Source organism: Symphalangus syndactylus, chromosome 12 (genome assembly GCF_028878055.3).
Source record: "Symphalangus syndactylus isolate Jambi chromosome 12, NHGRI_mSymSyn1-v2.1_pri, whole genome shotgun sequence".
NCBI lineage: Eukaryota > Metazoa > Chordata > Mammalia > Primates > Hylobatidae > Symphalangus > Symphalangus syndactylus.
The window spans coordinates 78938215-78955829 of NC_072441.2; the positions used below are offsets into that span (position 1 = coordinate 78938215).

A 17615-nucleotide genomic window follows, 5' to 3' on the forward strand; every position below is an offset into this window, starting at 1 on the left:
TCATGCTTGTATTCCTAGCACTTTTGAAGGCCATGGAGGGAGGATTGCTTGAGACTAGTAGTTACAGATTAGCCTGGACAATATGATGAGACCTCGTCTCTATGAAAAAATTTTAAAAATTAGCCAGGTGTGGTGGCATGTTTCTGTCACCTGAGGCTGAGGTGAGAGGATCGCTTGAGCCCAGAAGTTTGAGGCTGCAGTAGCCGTAATCATCCCACTGCGCTCCAGCCTGGGAGACAGAACGAGACCCTGACTAAAAAAGAAACAAACGAAAAAACCCAGGCCCGGCACAATGGCTTATGCCTGTAATCCCAGCACTTTGGGAGGCTGAGGTGGGCAGATCACTTGGGGTCAGGAGATGGAGACCAGCCTGGCTAACATGGTGAAATCCTGTCTCTACCAAAAATACAAAAATTAGCCCGGCGTGCTGGCACACGCTTGTAATCCCAGCTACTCAGGAGGCTGAGGCAGGAGAATACCTTGAACCCAGGAGGCTAGAGGTTGCAGTGAACCAAGATCTGCCACTGCACTCCAGCCTGGGCAACAGAGCAAGACTCTGTCTCAAAAAACAAAACAAAACAAAACAAACAAACCAGAAAACCCCAAAAACCTACAACTACCTTATGCTTGCTAGAAATACAAGTGCTCCTAGAATTACTATCAAAAGGCAATTTATTAATCCAAATAAAGTATAAAACACTATTTTTCTTTATTTTGCAGGGTTGCTTTAAGGACAAATGATAAAAATATACAACTTTCAGCCAGGTGTGGTGGCTCATGCCTGTAATCCCAGCACTTTGGGAGGCAGAGGTGGGCGGATCACCTGAGGTCGAGAGTTCGAGACTAGCCTGACCAACATGGATAAACCCTGTCTCTACTAAAAATACAAAATTAGTCAGGCATGGTGGCACATGCCTATAATCCCAGCTACTTGGGAAGCTGAGGCAGGAGAATCGCTTGAACCTGGGAGGAGGAGGTTGCTGTGAGCTGAGATCGTGCCATTGCATTCCAGCCTGGGCAACAAGAGCGAAACTCTGTCTCAAAAAAAAAAAAAAAAACAAAACAAAAAAACACATATACGTATGTATATATATATCCTTGTATATATATAAGTAATAAACAAAAACTCTTCAGGGAGTTATTGAAGGATAAGCTCAGTCGTGTTATGGTAGAAATTGCAACAGGCTTAATGTCTACATTACAATTATTGTTCCCTTTGTGATACATGTGAAAGAGATTTAAATATTTTAAAGAATGCTACAGACACCTCAGCCATATTTGTTATAAAGCAAGACTGGGATTTAGGTCTTAGAAAAAAGTTTTTTTCTTTGACTGAATTGGTTGAAAATTGATTGAATTTTCCATGTGTAAAGATGTGGTCAGACAGCCTAATCAGAATAGTGAATCTGTACATAAGTACTGTAGTCATAATTTAGAATAAATTGAGACAGAGAATACAAGAGAGGTGAGATTAAAGAATATAATGTTAATGCTTGAAAGATTAAAGCAATAATGACTTTCACATTTGCTGGAAGTGAGGCAACAAAAAAACTCTTTTATACTTCTATTCATCCATTCACTCGACTAATACTTAGGACGCACTAACTAGAAATCCAAGTGCTACGCACGGGATGATTAAAAAGTTGAGTGAGACACTTTTCCTGACTTCCAGGAACTTCCAGGCTGCTTCAGAGCAGTGACTTTCCAGGCCCTAGAGAAATTCAAGCACAGGCTACCTGAACACTTAGGGATGCTGTAGAAAAGATTCCATCATTAGCCGGGAGTTAGACTAGTGCAATGCTTTTCAAATTATGCCCTAGAGTCCTAGGGGTTTCCTCAGAGTCCACTATGAAGGTAAGTGACATAGGGAGTGGCAGAGCCTCCAGGAACGTTCCCTGCTTCGACCAGAATAGTTGTGCTTTTAAGTTCCAGTACAGTGTTGTTTGGGCTAAGTAAAAAGTTTTAAAACCATAGGCCTAGACTTTAAGGTCCCTTTCAACCTTGAGTTTATGATTATAATACAGAATTTACACAAATGTTAATGGGAGCTATGAAAAATCTTCAGAATTGAGTCAAACATTTGTTATTATTGTTCTTTATAACTCTTGAATTACACCTACACTTGTATAATGCTCCTGTTCATCTTCTACATCTTTGTCCCTCAGGATTTTTTGAAATGGTGTTTTTATTTGTTTTGGTGATAGTATAGTTGAATCAATATTTTCCATTCGTTCTCTCTCAGTGGTCACTTTTACTTTGAAGATGTGAAAAGGTGTTGAGACTTCTCCCACATTTAAATACATAGGCTCCCCTTCAAATATAACTCCTTCACAATCACCATCCTTAAAACCGGGAGGCTGGTAATCTGGGGGTGTAACTGCAAAAAAGTAAGTGTAAACTGTGCTGTTCATGAAATTAAAGAAAATATTATTATTATTATAAAAACACATGCAGATTGCAGGTATTTCAAATAGTATATAAGGGCATAAGGTAAAACATAAGAATTACTCTCCTACTATGTCCAAGTCCCCATTTTATTCCCTAAAGGTAAGCTTTGTTTTCTTCACTTGACTGTCTGTGACCTTGAGTAAATTATTCATCATCCCTGATTTGATTTTCTCATCTGTCAAATGGTGAAAATAATAGTACCTACTTCATAGGGTCATTGTGGGAATAAAATAAAGTGTTGTAAAATGTTGAGAACAGAACTGGCACATAGTAAATACTCAATAAATGTTAGTTGTTATTTTTGTTACTTTATGTTCTTCTAGAAGACATGCATATAATAAAAGATATTTCATATTTACATAGGTTTTAGGAAATATATATAAAATTCCTTAAAAAACACAAATGAGCGCATACCGTTCCATATCTAGCTGGTTTTAACTTAATAATATATCTTGGATAACGTAATTTATCAGCACCTTCTTTTTAACAGCTTGTGTAGTATTCTATTATGCAGATGGACCATAATTTATTTACTCAGTCCCCAATGAAGGACACTCAAGTTGTTTCCAGTTTGTTCCTATTTTAGCCAATGCTATAATCAAAATCCTTATATAACTTTGCGTATTTGCACAATTATATTTTCAATATATTTTTCTCACTATAGAATTTCTGGATTAAAGATAATGTGCATTTAAAATTTTGATACTGCCAAATTGTCCTCTAAAAATGTTGCACCTGTATACAGTCCCTCGAGTGTATAAAAGTGCCTGCTTGGCCAGGTGTGGTGGCTCACGCCTGTTATCCCAGTACTTTGGGAGGCCAAGGCGGGTGAATCACTTGAGATCAGGAGTTCAAGACTAGCCTGGCCAACATGGTGAAACCCCGTCTGTACTAAAAATACAAAAATTAGCCAGACATGGTGGCGAGCGCCTGTAGTCCCAACTACTCAGGAGGCTGAGGCAGGAGAATCGCTTGACCCGAGGAGGTGGAGGCTGCAGTGAGCCAAGATTGTGCCACTGAACTCCACAGCCTGGGAGACAGAGCAAGACTCTGTCGTGGTGGCGGGCGCCTGTAGTCCCAGCTACTCGGAGAGGCTGAGGCAGGAGAATGGTGTGAACCCGGGAGGCGGAGCTTGCAGTGAGCCGAGATTGCGCCACTGCACTCCAGCCTGGGTGACAGAGCGAGACTCCGTCTCAAAAAAAAAAAAAAAAAAAAAGTTCCTGTTTCCCCACATCCTTATCAATAATGGATTAACATGTTTTACCAATCTGATAAGTGAAAACTGTAAACTCATTGTTAAATTTGAGTGAGGTTATACTTCACATGGATATGTTCCTATCACTAGAGAAGTATCTATCTTAAAGCTTAATTTTGCAAATCTTTCTTTCTTGGTGATATTAAGTGTAAATTTTATAATTTCAAAAAATTTAGATGCTAAAAATATTTGGAATGGAAACCAATTGTTTCAATAATGATAAAACACAGGTACCAACTGAAACAGGATGTATTGCAAACAGTACCTTCATCGTAGTAAAAAAGTTTCATGGTCAAACAAACATCATTAGGTAAAGGCCCCAGATTTTGCATTAGGATATAAATCTTGCGAATGAGGAGAATGCTTGCTTTCTTGGTGTCAGTAGATGACATGCTAGATTCATTGCTTTGGTTTTTACTAGAAGAGAATCACATATTAATTTATTTTATAAAACCTGTTGCTTCTAATATCATAACTTTACATTTTAACTATTTGAGATTTTTATTTCTATTATAGCATTAAGCTGTTAACTTGAAAGTTACCATGCGTTTTAATGTCACTATTATAAAATTTTAATATTAATATCATTGCTATAAATAACTTAATTTTACTTAAGTGCATTTTATATGAAGTGTTTAAAGAAAGCAAATGATGTTTTAAAATTATATTTCTATATTTCTAATCACCTAAGTTCTCTTTCCACAATTAAAATTGCTTATTATTAGCCACAGAATCCTGGCTTGAAGTTACTCCAAGCCACCACTACATTTTGCATAGCCACATCTTGATGGTTAATTGGGGATGTCCCCGCAGTTTCAGAATGAATCCTGAAGTTTAGCTATATAGCATTAATATAAATAAGTGGTAATCTATAATACAGAAAGAAAACTTTAGAACAATACCTTATGAAGTCCATGAGTGGTCCATTATTGGTGTATTTGAATTTGAATTGGTAACATTCTGAAATTGTCTTAAATAGAAAATATTGCAGTTATGCTTCTGATATTCAGTACTAGCTGCTAAATAGCTATATTCTGTTTCGTATGACTGAACATTTAGTCAATACTTTTTTCTGCCATATTAATCCCTATTGATCCATTGAAGCTTTTGATTCCTCATAGTCAGTTTTCATGGTTTGGGTTTGGGGCTTCAGTCTTGGAGAGACATTTATTTCCCAACTCATTGTAATGTATGTTATTGTAGGGAAAAGAAAGAGAGATCAGACTGTCACTGTGTCTATGTAGAAAGGGAAGACATAAGAGACTCCATTTTGAAAAAGACCTGTACTTTAAATAATTGCTTTGCTGAGATGTTGTTAATTGGTAGCTTTGCCCCAGCCACTTTGACCCAACCACTTTGATCCAATCTGGAGCTCACAGAAACATGTGTTGTATGAAATTAAGGTTTAAGGGATCTAGGGCTGTGCAGGACATGCCTTGTTAACAAAATGTTTACAAGCAGTATACTTGGTAAAAGTCATCGCCATTCTCTAGTCTCAATAAACCAGGGGCACAATGCACTGTGGAAAGCCGCAGGGACCTCTGCCCTTGAAAGTGGGGTATTGTCCAAGGTTTCTCCCCATATGATAGTCTGAAATATGGCCTCGTGGGATGAGAAAGACCTGACCGTCCCCCAGCCCAGCACCCGAAAAGGGTCTGTGCTGAGATGGATTAGTAAAAGAGGAAAGCCTCTTGCAGTTGAGATAGAGGAAGGCCACTGTCTCCTGCCTGCCCCTGGGAACTGAATGTCTCAGTATAAAACTCGACTGTACATTTGTTCAATTCTGAGATAGGAGAAAAACCGCTCTATGGTGGGAGGCAAGACATATTTGCAGCAATGCTGCCTTGTTATTCTTTACTCCACTGAGATGTTTGGGTGGAGAGAAACATAAATCTGGCTTACATGTATGTCCAGTCATAGTACCTTCCCTTGAACTTAATTATGACATAGATTCTATTGCTCACATGTTTGTTGCTGACCTTCTCCTTATTATCACCCTGCCCTCCTACTACATTCCTTTTTACTAAAATAATGAAGATAATAATCAATAAAAACTGAGGGAACTCAGAGACCGGTGCCGATGCAGGTCCTTGATATGCTGAGCGTCGTTCCCCTGGGCCTACTATTGTTTCTCTATACTTTGTCTCTGTGTCTTATTTCTTTTCTCAGTCTCTCGTCCCACCCAACTAGAAATACCCACAGATGTGGAGGGGCAGGCCCCCCCTTCAATTATTTATACCACATGGAAGGAACTCCTTAGCAGACAGATAAGGGAGGCAACATACCTCAGCAGAGTGGCTAACACAGGGCTTAAATCTTTGCCATACTGTAACCACAGGCAAGCCACTTAAGCCTTAGTTTAAGTTTTAGTTTCCCCAGCTAAAAAAGAGATTAAAGACAGTACATATCTCATTGGTAGTTGTGAATAAATATTCACAAATGGGATAATTTATACAGGGTACTTTATAAAGTACCTGACATACAGTAAACATTCACTAAATATTATTATTGTATCAACAAGGTTGCTAATTTACTGATAGAAAAAATGCACAATTATAAAACATATGAAAATAAATGAACATTTTCTGAACAATCAATTAGTTTTCTGAACACAATCTATTAATTCACAGCCTTTACCCAAATGATCTGCTTTGTCAGCATGGACACATATTAAGCATTAATTACAGGTGTGAGTATCAAAGAAAAGACACATTCTCAGCCCTCCTGGAGCGTGAATACTTTTATTGCTTTCTTTATATTTCATTGCTTACATAGTGATGTTTTTAAACATCTATTTTTAACACCAGTTTAAATCTACCTCTCCTTGACTGAATGAAACGTTATATTGTAACAGCTATAGCGTAATGGGTAAACACCCAAATTGTGAACTGACCTTCCTAGGTTCAAAAACCTGGTTCTGCCACTTCAGCCACTATGACCTTAGGCAAGAAACCCCTTGTACTTAGATTTCCTAATCTGTAAAGTGGAGATGCTAATAGTGGTTACTTCATGAAGGTTGGGGTGAATAAATGAGATAATGCACATAAAGCCCCAAAGAACAGAGCCTAATATAAAGTAAGCACTCAGTAGATCTTTCCCCCTTGTTTCTTATCTTCTGGTTTTCCCTTTCATGTTCTCCCTTCTCTCCTTTAATTGTAAGATAAATAGGTAGCTACGAATGGATTGGGATGAATATTCGAAGTTTAAGGATGACTTTCTTACTTTCCTAAAACTCAAGCCCTTTCATAATTCTAAAATATAGTATAAAAAATACTGTAAAGAATTAGACATCAGGAGATTTAAGTTATTTCTAACAGTTTGTAAGCTTTGTGGCCTAAGATTAGTCACATAATCTCTGTCATGCTAATCTGTTTAAAGGTAACAATCCAGGCCCTGCCTTACCTCAGAAGAGTTTTATGAAGCTCAAATGTGAAAATATATATGAAAGTATATTGATTAAAGCATAATTAAAAGCATAAGATATTCTTATATTATGTTTTGTGTTATTTTTAGATATTAGAGGCATTACGTTTCTTTAGTAACTCAAGCATACTTACCTGAGGATCTTCAGGGTTTGTGTATACCTATTTAAAAACAATTTACAACTGAGTTATCTAAGGCTAAGTATTCAAGAACTAAATTAGATGTTTAGACTAAACTTCATGTGAACTCAGCAAAACAAACAAATAAAAATGACCACCCAAAATATTACTTTTTCATTCCATTGAATAGATCAGTTATTTGAATAATGTGACATAATCAATTGATAGTTTTAGTGTCATTTAATTAAGCAAGGCCAAATTTGGCAGTATTAAAAAAGGAACACACAATTTAAAAATACTTACAGCTAGAACAACCATCCTTAGCTGAAATACAACAAAGAACAAAAATCTTACTTGTAGTCTATAAAATACTTTTTCATTAAGAATCATAAGAATTCTTTGTCCTATTTCAACATGTATTCCTAACAACAAATAATCATTGCAGATCTTGACTGCATAAGATCAATGCCTATAAGGCAGTACCTTAGATATGCTTCCCTATCCCCTGAAATATCTATTGCTACTAAAATCACTGTGATTGAAATTCATGTCAGCACTTTATTTCATTGACTTGAGCAAAAAGGACATTACTGCCAGTTACAAGGAAAAAATATATATATTGTGAAATAACACAATATATGTGTTATGCTGAAAACAATGAGAACTGATTTTGAAAAAAGAAAAAGCAGAGTTCAGGGCCCTATGAATTTAACAGAGGGAGGAAGTTTTGGAGGCCATAGGAAAAGAAAATCATAGAAAATAATTTAATCAAGTGATCTGCCAAAAATCTAAGAGTCATCCTTGATTCTGATCTTTTCCTTGTGTTACACAGCCAGTCCATCAACAAATCCAATCAGTTCTACTGCCAAATCTATCCTGAATCTCCTCTCTCTGCTATCCTGGTCTAAGCAACCATTATTTCTCACCAGTACTACAGTAATGGCTTAGGTGCTATTCTCCTTACTCCCAATCTTATTCTCCTTCTACAGCATATTCTCTAAGTTGTGGGCGAAGTGATTTAAAACAATTTTTTTTTTTTTTTTTAAGACAGAGTATCACTCTGTCACTCAGGCTGGAGTACAGTGGCATGATCTCAGCTTACTGCAATCTCCACCTCCCAGATTCAAGTGATTCTCCTGCCTCAGCCTCCTGAGTAGCTGGGATTACAGGTGTGCCACCATGCCTAGCTCATTTTTGTATTTTTAGTAGAGACAAGGTTTCACCATGTTGGCCAGGCTGGTCTCAAACTCCTAACCTCAGGTGATCCACCTGTCTTGGCCTCCCAAGGTGCTAGGATTACAGGCGTGAGCCACCATGCCTGGCTTAAAACAATTTTTAAATGTAAATCAAATATTACATTTCTATGTATAACCTTTGAATGGCTTTTCTTTGCACCTAAAATAAAATCCACCGAGTGCTCTGGCCCTGCTTATCTGCCCAGGCTCATCTCATGTTATTCTCCCCCACCGCACAATTGCCCTCAGTCATATTGGCCTTCTTTTTGTTCCTGGCACTCTCTAAACTTCCTTCCAATTCTTTGCATTTGCTGCTCTGCCAGGGATATTCTCTCCTAAAATCAATGCCTGGCTGGTTTCTTCTCATTCAGGTCTCTTAAATGTCACTTCCTCAGAGAAGCTCCTATGACCATCCCATCTAAAGTTACTTCACCTTTCCATTTACCACATACTTTTGCTAAAAATTTTAATGGCAATTGAACGTTATTGAAAAGTATATGATTTGTTTTATTAACTACTTGTTTTCCTGCTATACAAGGGACCCTTTTTGTTTTGTTGATCACTGTTAGCTTACCCAGTTCCTACCTAGAAGAGATGCCTAGCACATAACACGTGCCCAATATTTACTACGCCTTAATGGGGAAGGTTAGGAACCATGAATAAAAATTCATCTTCTTGAGGCTGAGGCAGGAGAATGGCGTGAACCCGGGAGGTGGAGCTTACAGTGAGCTGAGATGGTGCCACTGCACTCCAGCCTGGGTGACAGAGAAAGACTCCATCACAAAAAAAAAAAAAAAAATTCATCTTCTTCACAGTTAGCCTAGTGCTGGACTTCATTATACATGTTGATACTAACTTACACTAGGTATGCAAAAAGGATTACAATACATCTTAAAACCTTCTTAATTTTGCTAATTCAGAATTTGTGACAATTTAACCTAGATTATGTGGAAATTTATTTTTGAACCCTAATAGGGAAATAATTTATTAAATTATAAGTATAAACAAGCTTGTAGAAGGCATGTGAAACTAATGAATAAACTATTTGAAAAGACTCTTTAATTCATTAATTTTTTTATAAGTTAACATGTGTTATTAATACAAATAAGTGTGAAAAAAACTAGCTTGGAAAAATTTGTTTAGTATTAATTCCATTAGCTTTAAATGAGTTGATGATTAGTCTTTAAAATATTCAAATGTTTAGGCTTTTCAGTAACTCAGACTGACCTACACTCAAGTTAGTTCAAATGAATGTTTTACTACATGATAATTCCAGTTATATTTGTAGATCATAAACTATAGAAAAAAAGGATAAAGAGATTGCAAGACTTACATATTTTTTCTGTAAAGCATCATAACATCCTAGCATCCTAAAAAAAAAAAATCAAGGATTCATTTTCAGACTGAATGCATTTCCAGAAAATAGTTATTTTCATAAATTTCCATATTATCTCATTACTAAATAATACAAACATGTCTTATTAAAGCTCCCTTCTTATTAACTAGCTTAAAACAAGACAAAACATAAAAAACAATGTGGCAGAAATGTAAAATGATGATAGAGATGGAAGGGAAAATACAAAATATCTGATAGCTATTTGTGGGGAATAATAATAAAATAAATAAAGCCTGCTTGCATGGGGCATAAAATAAAGGAACATTTATTTTTAAAATTTATTTTTCCAAATACCCAGACTGGAAGGAGAGGAAAACTTCAGTGGAAAATTTAATGACCTACAAAAATGCTATCTAGCATTAAAGGGTGATTCACTAAAATTTGGTTAAACACCAAAAGGTATCCAAGGTACAAAAAAAAGTAAAATGAGAAAAAAATAATTTTCTCTCTTTAGGTATTCTTTTACTTGCCATTTCACTAACTGTGTAGATCCTGGGCAATTTTTATCTTCTCTCAGTATTTTGACACAAAGATCTAAACACAAAAATGATGAAATATAGAGTTACTTAAGAAAAGTAAACAACTAGAAATTTTAAATGAAGTTTATTTTCTTCAGCTGTGTATTACAGGTAAATTATTATTATAATTATTATTATTTTGAAACAGGGTCTCACTCTGTCACCCAGGATGGAGTGCAGTGACATGATCTCGGCTCACTGGAACTTCTGCCTTCTGAGTTCAAGCCATTCTCCCCACCTCAGCCTCCCCAGTAGCTGAGACTTCAGGTGCGCCACCATGACCGGCTAATTTTTGTATTTTTTGGTAGAGACAGGGTTTCCTCATGTTGGCCAGGCTAGTCTCAAACTCCTGACCTCAGGTGACCCGCCTGCCTCAACCTCCTAAAGCGCTGGGATTACAGGCGTGAGCCACCTTGCCCAGCACAGGTAAATTATTAATAGCAATAATTAATATTATTAATGTAATTAAAGGAAGAAAGGTTATATGAAAGTAGTCTTTTAATATTTATTGTAAGATGCCATCATAATAATTAGGATGCAAGTTGATGGGTAAAAAAATATTTCGTAAAAAAATTATAGAATCCATAAAATTAGATATGTTGCTTTCACGCCATTGTTATACAAGAATCTTAGAATCTTATCCCAGTAAAATACTTGTAAAGGCCAAGAAGTTAACTGGCTATTAAAAACAAAGAGGCCTGCAAAGAAGCAACGTGTAACACAGTGGAAAAGACTGAGAGTATCTCATATCCTCAGGTTCCTTAATTGAAAAACAGGTATTTGTAGGACTGTCACATGAATTAACAAGACATCATACATAACATAGTGCTTACCATATTGCCCAGCACATAACTGATGTACAATATTATGCATGTATAATGTACTAAGAAATAAGTTATTATTGTAGTATAAACTGGCTGTATTATTATTATTATTTTAATTTGAAAAATAGAGATGGAGTCTCCTTATGTTGACCAGGCTGGTCTTGAACTCCTGGCCTCAAGTGATCCTCCTGCCTCAGCCTCCCAAAGTGCTGGGATTACAGACATGAGCTTCCACACTTGGCCCTGGCTGTATTATTTTTACTTCTTTAAAATAGCACAAGAACATACACTACTACTGTATGTTTTCTATTGATTTCTTTCATCATTATAAGCATAATTTCAGGTAAAATTATACTTGAGAAACTGAGGAAAAATTTTATGATTAAGTGCTTCTAAAGGTATTGAATATATATATATGTATATATTTTAAAACCATTTAGGTATCCAAACAAAAACTTGTACATCAATGCCGCATTATTCATAATAGCCAAAAAGAGAACCCAAATGTTCATCAACTGATAAAGGGATAAATAAAATGTGGTACAGCCATACAATAGAACATTATTCAGCAACAAAAAGGGATGAAGCACTTATCCATTCTATAATGTGGAGGAACCTTGAAAACATGCTAAGTGAAAGCCAGTCACAAAGGACCACTTTTTTTTTTTTTTTTGAGACGGAGTCTTGCTCTGTTGCCAGGCTGGAGTGCAGTGGCACAATCTCGGCTCACTGCAACCTCTGCCTCCCGGGTTCAAGCGATTCTCCTGCTCAGCCTCCCAAGTAGCTGGGACTACAGGCATGCACCACCATGCCCGGCTAATTTTTGTATTTTTAGTAGAGACGGGGTTTCACCATGTTGGCCAGGATGGTCTGCATCTCTTGACTTTATGATCCGCCCGCCTCGGCCTCCCAAAGTGCTGGGATTACAGGCGTGAGCCACTGCACCCGGCCAGGACCACATTTTATATTATTTCATTTATATGAAATGTCCAGAATAAGTAAATCTGTACAGACAGAAAGTAGATTGGTGATTGCCTAGGACTGGGAAGGTTGAGGGGAAGTGCATAGTGGCTTAATGGGTATGGAGTTTCTTTTTGGGATGAAGAAATGTTCTAAAATTGACTGTGGTGATGGTTGTACAAATCTGTTAATTTATTAAAAATCATTGAAATGGGCTGGGCACGGTGGCTCACGCCTGTAATCCCAGCACTTTGGGAGGCCGAGGCAGGCGGATCACAAGGTGAGGAGATCGAGACCATCCTGGCTAACTCGGTGAAACCCCGTCTCTACTAAAAATACAAAAAATTAGCCGGGCGTGGTGGTGGGCACCTGTAGTCCCAGCTACTCGGGAGGCTGAGGCAGGAGAATGGCGTGAACCCAGGAGGCGGAGCTTGCAGTGAGCCGAGATGGCACCACTGCACTCCAGCCTGGGTGACAGTGCAAGACCCCGTCCCCCCCAAAAAAAAAAAAAAAAATCACTGAAATGTACACTGTAAACAAGTGAACTGTCAGGTATGTGAATTGTATTAATAAAGTTTCTATTAAAATAAAATTTCTAAGTCAAAAATTATAGTTTTAGAGCAAGCAAAAATAAAAATACCATTTTAAAAGAAAGCTTTAAAATAAATATTGTATTACCATCTAGATATCTTGTTCCATAAGCGCATTCTGGGAATATTCCTCTCAAATACGTGATACAGGATACTGAAACTGCTAGAAGCCTCTTCACTAACACCAAAGACTGGTGTTCAGTTGATATCTTATTGGGAAATACCAGTGCACTCTAAAATTCAAGGGAAAGTAGAACACTTTATTTAAATTTATTAAAAATAAAGTTACTCTTGACTTAACATAGATCCAATTTTGTATAAGCATAGTACTCACCCCAAGAATTCCTCCCTATATTGGTTAGTAATCCCCCAAAAGTCAGAGCGGCATGTAAAATGTGAGGATATTTCTAGGGTAATAGCCTAAAGGACATATGCAAAAAGTATCTAAAAATCTTTTTAATTTTTTTTATTTTTTAAAAAATTGAGACAGGGTCTCACTGTATTGCCCAGGCTGGAGTGCAGTGGCATGATCACAGCTGCCTACAACCTCCATTGGATGCAAGTTGATGGGCACAAAGTATTTCATTAAAAAAGTATAGGCCGGGTGCAGTGGCTCACGCCTGTAATCCCAGCACTTTGGGAGGCTGAGGTGGGTGGATCACGAGGTCAGGAGTTCAAGACCAGCCTGGCCAAATGGTGAAACCCTGTCTCTACTAAAAATACAAAAATTAGCTGGGCGTGGTGGCAGGCGCCTGTAATCCCAGCTACTCTTGTAATCCCAGCACTCTGGAGGCTGAGGCAGGGAATTGCTTGAGCCCAGGAGGCAGAGGTTGCTGTGAGCCAAGATCACACCACTGCACTCCAGCCTGAGTGACAAAGCAAGACTCCATCTCAAAAAAAAAGTATATAATAATTATATAATTCTTCAGATTATATTCAAATATATCAAATGCTAGTATTTTGAGGATGAATAAAACAAATGTTAATAGTGGCTGGTATTTTAAAAACACCTTTTTGGGACACCCATATAAAGTGTTTTTCAGTTTAGTGGTTTTTAGTTTATTCACAGAGGTGTGTGCGCAACAATCACCATCAATTTCATAACATTTTCTTCATCTCAAAAAGGAAACCCATACCAATTAGCAATCACTCCCTGTCCCTTATTCCATCCCACATCCTACCCATTAGCCTATCTGTCCCTATAAATTTGCCTATTCTAGACATTTCATATATGACATTTCATATATCCTCACACAACCTCTAAAGTAGCTGAGACTACAGGCATGCACCACCATGCCTGGCTAATTTTTTTTTTTTTTTTTTTTTTTTTTGTAGAGGTGAGATCTCGGCTGGGCGCGGTGGCTCATGCCTGTAATCCCAGCACTTTGGGAGGCCGAGGCGGGCGGATCACGAGGTCAGGAGATCGAGACCATCCAGGCTATCACGGTGAAACCCCGTCTCTATTAAAAATACAAAAAATTAGCCGGACGAGATGGCGGGCGCCTGTAGTCCCAGCTACGCGGGAGGCTGAGGCAGGAGAATGGCGTGAACCCCAGAGGGCGGAGCCTGCAGTGAGCCGAGATCACGCCACTGCACTCCAGCCTGGGTGAAAGAGCGAGACTCCTCAAAAAAAAAAAAAAAAAAAGAGAGAGATGAGATGTCACTATGTTACCCAGGCTCATCTCAAACTCTTGCGCTCAAGCGATCCTCTCACCTCAGCCTCAGCTCAAAAAGTACCTAAAAATCTTAAGAATCCCCTTGCAGATTAACTGTCTGTAAATGCATAACACATGGATAGATTACATTGATTTTTCTCTTTGGTCACTGAATAGGTTTAACAGAGGTTAAGTGTAATGCAAAATCCTATACAAATATAGCAAATGCATATTTGTCTCTGGGTTATAAACATTCATTTTCTTTCTTTTTGAGACGGAGTCTCACTGTTACCCAGGCTGGAGTGCAGTGGTGTGATCTCAGCGCACTGCAACCTCCCCTTTCTGAGTTCAAGTGATTCTCCTGCCTCAGCCACCTTCATAGCTGGGATTACAGGCGTGAGCCACCGCTCCCGGCCTCATTTTCTTATTTATTTATTTTTATTCTGCTTATATATTGAACATTCATGTTCTGGAGGTGGAAAGCTATGAACAACAATTTCATCAAAGCAACAAAGCAGTATTTATTAATACCTAATGTAAATTAAATGTGAATGAGCAATTTAATGCAATGCAGCAAACATCCAATAGAATTCTCAATTAATTCAAAATACTTTAGCAAATATCTTCATTTCTTAAAACATGCAGTTTCCTGGTATCATAAAACCCTAAAATATTTGAGCCCTAACTTCCAAATATAACAACAGAGTAGTTGCGACTTCAAGAAACAATAAAAGCAGCTATACTAAGAAATACCAAAATACAAGAAATCATACCATGGGAGTCCTCTGCAACTGGGCAGTGGCCATCTTCTTCTGATAAAGTATTTTCTTTAATTCAACCTTGTGACACAAATACAAGCTTTAACTTAGAGCTCATTTTTTTCCTCTAACATTTCAGTTTACCACATATAAAATTCAAAACAATTTCATGTGAATAAATTTGAATTTCTTTAATTAAAATAGAGTCTTCAAAAACGTAGAGATCGATACTGCAGTAGAACTATTTTGAGTAGGGTCCTGATTTGAAGCCATTTGACTAGCAAGTCTCAAACAAATGGGTTATTAAGAAACTGTTGGCTGGGCGCGGTGGCTCACGCTTGTAATCCCAGCACTTTGGGAGGCCGAGGCGGGCGGATCACGAGGTCAGGAGATCGAGACCACGGTGAAACCCCGTCTCTACTAAAAATACAAAAAAAAGTTAGCCGGGCGTGGTGGCGGGCGCCTGTAGTCCCAGCTACTCGGAGAGGCTGAGGCAGGAGAATGGCGTGAACCCGGGAGGCGGAGCTTGCAGTGAGCCGAGATTGCGGCACTGCACTCCAGCCTGGGTGACAGAGCGAGACTCCGTCTCAAAAAAAAAGAAACTGTTTAAGAGAACTTTTTAAAAAGGCATACTCTTCCTACTTTTATTCCCTATACGTATTCAAACAATGACAACATTGTACAGGTAGGTATTCAGTAATGAAAAACTGCCTGGCAAACCCTCTAAACTTTTTTAGTTTTATTTCTTTTTATTTTTCATTTTTTAGAGACGGAGTCTCGCTCTGTTGCCAGGCTGGAGTGCAGTGGCGCGATCTCAGCTCACTGCAAGCTCCGCCTCCCAGGTTCAAGGGATTCTCCTGCCTCAGCCTCCCGAGTAGCTGGGACCACAGGTGCCCACCACCTTTTTTTTTTTTTTTTTTCTGAGACAGTGTTTCTCTGTTGCCCAGGCTGGAGTATAATGGCACAATCTCGGCTCACGGCAACCTCCGCCTCTGGGTTCAAGTGATTCTCCTGCCTCAGACTCCTGAGTAGCTGGGACTCCAGGCGTGCCACCACGCCCAGCTAATTTTCTAGTAGACACGGGGTTTCACCATGTTGGCCAGGAAACTCCTGACTTTGTGATCCGCCCGCCTCGGCCCCCAAAGTGTTGGGATTATAGGCGTGAAGCACCGTGCCCGGCCGCTAATTTTTTAAATATTTTTAGTAGAGACGGGGTTTCGCCATGTTGCTCAGGCTGGTCTCAAATGATCCTTCGGCCTCAGCCGCCCAACTTGCTGGGATTACAGGCGTGAACCACCGTGTCCGGCCCCAATTTCACTTTTCTTAATCAGACAATTCAGCTGGAAGAGTTTACTAAAGAGGCAAACTTCATAGAAGAACCTATTTACGTTAAACGTTTAAATTTATCCTGACAAATCCTGAATTCGCCGTCCGTACTCACCTCATCTCAAGAACCTCTGTTGACAAGTAAGTGGGTATACATTTTTACCGCAAATGTTTTACACTAAGACCTTAAGAAACTTAAAAGTAGGGGGAAGCTGACAGAAAAAGAGATTAAAAAGTAAAATATACGCACACACACACACATATATACACACTAATATACATTACATTACGTTTGAGGGGCGGGCGCCGGAGACCAGAACAGCTGCACCAGGCTGCACGCGCTGTGCCCGACGCGCATGCGCTTTCCTTCAACGGTCACCCGCTGGGGCGCGACAGTGGCTTTTTGACCCCTGGTCGAGGTCACCTTGCCCGCCAAGCGCAGCGCAAGGCGCACTGGGAGCCTCAGACACGGGAAGGCTCAGCGCCACGTCTCAGGCAGGGGAAAAGCCAGACAAGGGGGAAGGTTAAGTAACTGCATGTGCAGTTACTGAATTTCTGATTGTTTTCTGACTTTTGATTTTCTTTTTCTTTCTTTCTTTCTTTCTTTCTTTCTTTCTTTCTTTCTTTCTTTCTTTCTTTCTTTCTTTCTTTCTTTCTTTCCTTCCTTCTTCTTCTTCTCCTTTTTTTTTTTTTTGACAGAGTTTTGCTCTTGTCGTCCAGGCTGAAGTGCAGTGGCATGACCTTGGCTCACTGCAACCTCTGCCTCCAGGGTTCAAGCGATTCTCCTGCCTCAGCCTCCCAAGTAGCTGGGATTACAGGCATATGCCACCATGCCCAGCTAATTTTTGTATTTTTAGTAGAGACGGGGTTTTGCCATATTGGCCAAACTGGTCTCAAACTCCCGACCTCAGGTGACCTGCCTCCCTCGGCCTCCCAAAGTGCTGGGATTACAGGCGTGAGCCACCACACCTGGCTGACTTTTGATTTTCTTATTGGAACTACCACAAATTGCATTCCCACCTTCCAGTCTCCTGTATCTTCAGGAAACCATTTGCTTTAGCAGTCTTCTACTTAGCTACTTCCACTGTTATGTCATTGGGGACAATGG

At 38.8% G+C, this 17615-nt stretch overlaps 1 protein-coding gene across 8 annotated transcripts in view; it reads right to left on the bottom strand.

Annotated features, from left to right (window-relative positions):
* LOC134734253 (HORMA domain-containing protein 1) overlaps positions 1–16911 on the bottom strand; it is an 84369-nt gene extending 67458 nt beyond the window's left edge. For 3 of the 8 annotated variants that reach the window (XM_063626082.1, XM_063626079.1, XM_063626085.1), the window contains exons 1-10: positions 16793–16911; positions 15197–15262; positions 12857–13001; positions 10347–10410; positions 9814–9850; positions 7549–7569; positions 7261–7287; positions 4606–4673; positions 3969–4120; positions 2121–2377 (exon numbers count right to left, since the gene is read on the bottom strand). In XM_063626082.1, coding sequence (XP_063482152.1) covers positions 2121–2377; positions 3969–4120; positions 4606–4673; positions 7261–7287; positions 7549–7569; positions 9814–9850; positions 10347–10410; positions 12857–13001; positions 15197–15229 — 804 coding nt within the window. In that variant the 5' untranslated portion in view covers positions 15230–15262; positions 16793–16911. Of the gene's footprint in view, positions 1–2120; positions 2378–3968; positions 4121–4605; positions 4674–7260; positions 7288–7548; positions 7570–9813; positions 9851–10346; positions 10411–12856; positions 13002–15196; positions 15263–16622; positions 16747–16792 lie in introns of those variants that run through there. The other 5 variants (XM_063626081.1, XM_063626086.1, XM_063626080.1 and 2 more) reach the window with 4 other exon arrangements.
* Positions 16912–17615: the final 704 nt, after the last annotated feature.